General features: G+C 33.3%; 1 protein-coding gene across 1 annotated transcript; it reads left to right on the top strand.

Moving 5' to 3' along the window:
• Window positions 1-3,132: 3,132 nt before the first annotated feature.
• On the top strand, window positions 3,133-6,489 carry LOC119639390 (haloacid dehalogenase-like hydrolase domain-containing protein 2). The gene is made up of 6 exons (XM_038036727.1): window positions 3,133-3,381; window positions 3,819-3,929; window positions 3,989-4,285; window positions 4,347-4,566; window positions 4,642-4,801; window positions 4,861-6,489. Exons 2-5 carry the CDS (start codon window positions 3,841-3,843, stop codon window positions 4,798-4,800), a joined length of 765 nt encoding a protein of 254 aa, XP_037892655.1. The 5' UTR covers window positions 3,133-3,381; window positions 3,819-3,840; the 3' UTR covers window position 4,801; window positions 4,861-6,489.
• Window positions 6,490-6,744: the final 255 nt, after the last annotated feature.

Below are 6,744 nucleotides of genomic sequence, written 5' to 3'. Positions count from 1 at the left end.
TTACATTATTATTTACCTAATTTTGTAGACCATTAAAGCTCTTCGAAACATGACGGTCGAAAAAATTGAGATGGTATTTTCACATCTAGACAATTCATTTCTTTTTAAAGGGCCGCGCTCCACTTAGCGGAGTTCGAAATGCTTTTAGAGCAATTATAAGGTATAGAAATCCCATCGTGTACGCATCTATTCTTTGAAGTTCCAAATTAATGTCTTAAATTTTTACCTTACCCTGGAGTTTTCCAGGCTTCGGTCAGCTTAAATTAAAATATCTTGGATTTCTCCAATTGTGCCTTAGTCAAATTAAGTTTAAATACTAAATAAAACACTGAAACTTATCCTGAATTTTTCAAAATGTGCTTCCGCCAGTAAGTGTTGCGCCTTTGTAAGTATGCGCTATGTGTAAGTACGCTCTAACGCATTGAGCCGCCGCGCACCGCAATTTTTAACCGGTTAATCCTATGGACAATGGACTATTATTTTTGAAAAAAGTTTTGTTTTACGATCGAAACGCTTTTTAACAGGACTATTCAATCGAACATAACTTACAACTTAAAGGAGAGAAGCTCCTTTATTAATTTCTCAAACAAGCCGTACCATTGTTCTTCAATGACTTATGAACTACAGATAGTTAAGTTGATTTTATCTGAGAACTTGCATAAAAATGTTTAATTCCGCAATGAGGGCACATGGGCAGTACATTGGATACCACCGTTTACTGATTGCAAGAATCTTCATCAATTCGCGAGAGCTTCATACTCCTGAAATACTCTATGGGATCATACGTTTCACCACACACCAGACAATGCGAGCTCTTCTAGCACCTCATATATTTACGGCTCTTGTAAGCACAGGAGCTCGTCAACAGGATGAGCTGCGAAATTGAACACGAGGCCGAAGAAAAGTTTGAGGCAGCCAGACATGGTGCCGGACATCATTTTATGAAGCCTACGATTACACTTCAAACAGCCTACAGCTACATTTGTAATTCATTTCATAAAACAGTCTCGGGCACCGACGACATTTCTTACCTTTTTTCGAAATGTTTAGAAACGCGCGGAGAGAAAGTAGCGATGCAGTCTTGTTACGATTTTATCAGCAACGTGATTAAAACTTCTCTTCTCTTTGCAGATTTGCAAGGGAGAAATTCCGCCGATATATCTCTCTTTGACATGACCGCGCCATTGTAAATTAATCCTCCTTTGCATGATGATTATTAACTTCAAAGGCAATATCGTATTAAAAGTAGATATGTACAAGCTGGATGCTTACTCGTTGCATCGTATATTACATTTGCAGTGACATTTCTGCTTAATTAAGTGACGGAGATCAAAATATTCGTTGTAAACTGAATTTTATTTCTATTACGAGTTTTTTTTAATGACATTTTCATACCTAGATACCGTTACTAAAGCAAAAATCTGCTCAACTAAATCAAAAGGCAACTAAGCTTGTTAAAGAGTTTTGTTGTAGATATTGTTTACTATCTTACTGGTGCTTAATTTTAATGCAACATTTTTTCTACATAAAAAATATGGGAAAATGAGTGGACTTGTTTGTTAATCTTGAATAAACGACATTTTTGCAAGAAGCTTAAATTGAAATAGAATGTGTTTTGCATATGATACTGGACTGCGATGAAAAATTACATATAATTTAAGTCAATATCAGTTGTTTTTCTTATCCAAATGGTTTTGCAAACAACAACAAAAAACGAGGCAGTAGAAGAGGACATGATCTCTCCATTTGTGGTCATTAAGAAAAATCAAGCATATGTGTCCTACGCGATCCTACAATTATCCATAAATCGACTTTTCAAAATATGGCGTTGTATGGCAAGTGAAAGGAAAAGCAGTCCGATCCAAACCATTTTTGTAATTTTCGTTTTTGGGCCAAAACAATTCTATCGAATGCCTTACCAAATTGTGTGAAAACACGTCAGTTTGGTTACACACTTTTGGACACACTTTTTGTTATACCGGTCAGAATCATACACTGAATATTATATTTCGAATTTTCTATTTTATATTTCGATATATATATTGTTTAGTAGAGTGTTTTGCGTTGTACTTATCAAATCTCACACATGGAGTAGTGTATAAATTTATAATAATAATAATACAAAATAGTGAACTGACAGGTTTACTATAGCTAAGCAGTAGCTCTCTAAACATGAAAACGAGAAAAGAGGAAACCTCGAAAAAATTAAATGTATATAATAAAAATGATATTTCTCATCCAAAGCACTTGCGAGTTGCATGAACGAACTAATGTTTGCGACGGCTGTAGGCGATATCACTAGCAGTGATATCAAGGTACTGGTCGCTTTAACTGCAAGTCTTTGCGGGTGTTTGCCCTTTCCCGTATAATTGCTTTGATACGCAATCAGGGGAAACATCTGAACTTTCCGGTTGAAACGGTACATTCCGAAAGGGCCGTAGGAGTTTGCGTAGTTCTATTATTGTCTGACTTAACGGATCTATCATCGATATTACTATTGTCTGTGATTGTTAGCCTCGATGACGCCATTTTCGCAGGTGCACTGGCATGAACAGTTTCGCGATGATTAGCATTTGTAGCAGTAGAACATTCTTTATCAGACATTGCAACTTCCAAACGCTTAATAATCACTTTTCGAGTGGTTTTCATCACCGGCACATTAGGCACTCCAAACTTTTGGCACATTTTTCTTATTTCCTTGTTAGTTAACTTTTCTAATTCCGACATGTTCTTCTTAAATTTTTTGATCAATTTTTTTGATACACATACGCACACACATAAATGATTGACACGCTTTCTATTAAAATTATCGCAGCTTTGCCCGTACATTGAATAAAAATTCAATAATTATCAAATTTGAAGTATGAGACAAAGAAGTACTGATTTCTTAGAAATGGAAAAAAAGTTTTGTTTTCGAATAAACTGTATAAATTTTCCCACTCCGAAATGATACGCTTTTCTTCTGATGTGCCGCAAGGGCCCTTTAGGTCCCCTGCTCTTTATTTTATTTATCAACGATGTTCCCGATGTGCTTGCAATGTCAATGACAATGGTAAGCTTTTTCACCACCACCTCCTCTTTTTTGCCTTGCGCAGACGGATTTCGTAGCTTTACACCTTGTTAAATTGTTTCTCTATTTCATCGAACGAACTACGTAATCACTTAAGGAATTCTTCATGCTTTATCTTATCACTTAATCTCAACCAAATATTACAAGCATTTCTTTTCATTTTCCTATACGTTCTATATTTCATTTATATGTTAAACAGTTTAAAACGGAGAACGCGCCGCTCCTGTAATGCGGATAAATTCTATCCTGATTGAAAACAAATTGGATGCGAGCAAATACTTTACAAAGTTCTCATAGAGGAAATAAGATTTGTAAGCATACAAATTAGTCAAATGCGAGAAAATAGTTTGCAAAATTCTCATAGAAGAAATGTGATTTTTAAGCGTAAAGTGAGTTTTTGTCGCATATGATATTTAGGAGCAAATCGAAAGCTCTTTAAAGAAAATCACATACGAGAAATATAATAGCATTTAGTGAACGGGACTCATATATTTTTATTATTTATTATTAAATAAAATTCTGCAATTCTTTCGACTTCTCACCTTTGAACCACAAAGGACGGAGTGATATTTAATGACGACTTCGCGTGCTTAGAACTCTTCATTATTATATCGTCCGGTCATGTCGTTTCTTTTTATTATTTTTAAAAGAATTCATTCACAATAATGTCAAACATATGTTTAATAATCAAAAGGATTTTCTCCAAAGGAAAATACAATAACTTTTATTATTTTCCATACAAAATTAGAAATTTAGATGGAATACGGAATATGTCAATAAAAGCTGCCTTAGTAGATCTTAGCGGCACTTTGCACGTAGAAGATCAACCAACACCAAATGCAGTAGAAGCTCTAAAAAGGTATAATGTTGTAAACAATTCGCATAAAAATGCCGACTGCTTGCTTTTTATTTCCTTAGATTACGCGATTCGGGAGTGGCAATAAAGTTTGTAACTAATACCACTAAAGAATCGAGGCAGACTTTATTAAATCGTCTTTTAGCGATAGGATTTCAATTGCAAAAAGAAGAAATCTATAGCTCGTTGAGTGCTGCAGTGTTATACGTGAATAAAAACAATTTGAATCCGTATTACTTGATTAGCAAAGATGCCCGAACTGATTTCCCCGATAATGATGATAAACGCCCTCTAGACTCAGTAGTTGTGGGCTTAGCACCGGACGAGTTTTATTATGAAAATCTTAATAAAGCTTTCAAGTAAGTAACAAAATGAATAAATTTTCGCTTTTTTTACTTAAGGTCGATCTTATAATTTTAGTATTTTATTGAATAACAAGAATGCTAAACTGGTAGCTATACATGAAGGCAAATATTATAAACGCAAGGATGGTCTAGCCTTAGGTCCAGGCTGCTTCGTTAAAGGCCTGGAGTACGCTGCCGGCGTCGAATCGGTATTAATTGGTAAACCTAATGAGTATTTTTTTAAGAACGCTTTGATCGATGGCGTCAATTTAGATGAATGCGTTATGATCGGCGATGTAAGATGCAAAAATTGATGAAAATTTTAAATCAGTCAATCAAGTAATCATCTTGAAATGTTTTTTTAATTTAAGGATGTTAATGATGATATAATGGGTGCAATGAAGATTGGTTTAAAAGCCATACAAGTTAAAACTGGCAAATATTTACCCGAAATTAAAGCCGAACCACCACCTACAGCTCTTGTAGATAATTTTTGTGAAGCTGTCGATTGGATAATAAAAAACAAATAAAGTAATTTTTCTAAAATTTTCATTCTGTATTAAAATGATTTTTGTGCGAATCCTTATTAGGCTAGGATCCAAAACATGGACCGTCATGTCGAGAAATTGAAGAGTTAAAAAAACGTTGGACCTGAACGTAAAACGACTAGTTTAAATATCTTGTACATTTTCTTGAGTATTCAAGCAAGCCGTCAATGGCAATGATGGATTGACCTACTACAACATTGTAGCATTATCGATTTATCGCACTCTACCACTTTATCAATAACTTATGCTAAGTTTACACTTTATTATATTTCCTCACAACGCAAGACTAACAATAACCTAGTTAAGATCAGTTCTACACATTTCAACATAATGCAACACCAGCAATTAAGGTAACCCAATTTACCTATAACACACATTACATGTAGCTTTAGTAATAGCCTAGTTTAATTGTACTATTTTGCTTAAGTTAGCGTAATAATTTATTATATAATGTACTGACCACACTTCAAACAAACAAAAGAACCTGTAGTAAGTGTTTTCACTACAATATAAGCATAAACATTACAAAGAAACTGAAGAAGATGGCAAATTTGAGGGTTGGGATAGCGAAAGTAAAAGTGATATCTTCGATACGCAAAAACAAGAACTCTGCCAACTTTCACCTGAAATATCTGAGATAAGCGATTAATACTTATTACAAGTCGAAATAAAATAAATCCTTGTGCAAATTTTAATATTACTAATAGATTTGTGGCTTAATATCTTAATGATCAAAACAGAAACCACAAGTTAGCCAATCAGCTGATCAAAACATAAACCACAAACGGCGCACTTGCATGAATTATGATCAAAACACAAACGACAAACGGTGCACTGTCATGAATTATGATCAAAACACAAACTACAAGTTAGCCCATCAGCTGATCAAAACACAAATCTACAAACATCTTGTCTTTTGCAACAAATTTGCATCCACATCGAAGTGTATGGAATATATCCCGTCATCATAACTCAATATATGACCAGCAAGAGGAAGACCTGTAAAATATATGAACAGCTGTAAAATATAGCAACAGCTGTAAAATATATGGGAGATAATGAGATAATTTTAATATTGTATTTTTTATAATCACCAAACATTTTGAATAAAGTTAAAAAAAAGAAAGAAACGCAACAATATATATAAAGTTTTTATCACATTTTTATTTCCAACCTCAACTTCAACTTCATAATTGACTTGTAAGTGAATTTTATAACTTAATCTATATAATTTTTTGCCTAGGATACCTTATTTTTCTCTATTTCGTCCATAGTAGTTTTTCAGTGCATGTCATTTTATTTTGGTGCATTGCTGAATTATTGAATGTGAGACTACCAATAAAAATAAAGCAAAACAAACTTATAACAAAGAGATCAAACGAAACGCAAACCGTAAAATATTAGAATGATTTTTTTCATTTGTATAACAATAGCTTTCGTTGATTATCTAAACTTTAATATTATTTAACGTGTGTTCCCGAATCCGTTTCCATTATATTCTTTAGGTAGTATATAAATAATTTGAACTGCATTATGAACTCCGAAAACCCCTAAAATCTTATCAGCTAGCCAAGAACTAAAATAAAATAAATAATGGTTCCAAAGCGGAAAAGGAATAAATTGAAAATTTCGACATGTTACTTATTACCTATTTTTACCTATTACCTATTTAGATTTAAGTTTTATAAAGTTTTATTAAGTTTTATAAAAAAAAAATTTTTGAAACTTGTAAGTAACAACAAAATAAACAAATATATACAATACTAAGCCGATTATTTCGCCTTTCTATGCAAATCACATGAACGTCCCCAAGAGTTTGTTAGTTAATTTGTCATTAGTTTGTCTCTAATTCGTTTTTTATAGAAAAAAAAGAGGAAGATTTCTATACATACCCAAGGGTAAGTTGCACCATTTTCAGGATGTTTT

The sequence above is a fragment of the Glossina fuscipes genome, unplaced genomic scaffold, assembly GCF_014805625.2.
Source record: "Glossina fuscipes isolate IAEA_lab_2018 unplaced genomic scaffold, Yale_Gfus_2 112, whole genome shotgun sequence".
Classification (NCBI taxonomy): Eukaryota; Metazoa; Arthropoda; class Insecta; order Diptera; family Glossinidae; genus Glossina; species Glossina fuscipes.
The sequence above is the reverse complement of the archived record's forward strand: the minus strand, read 5'-3'. Positions and strand labels throughout refer to the sequence as shown.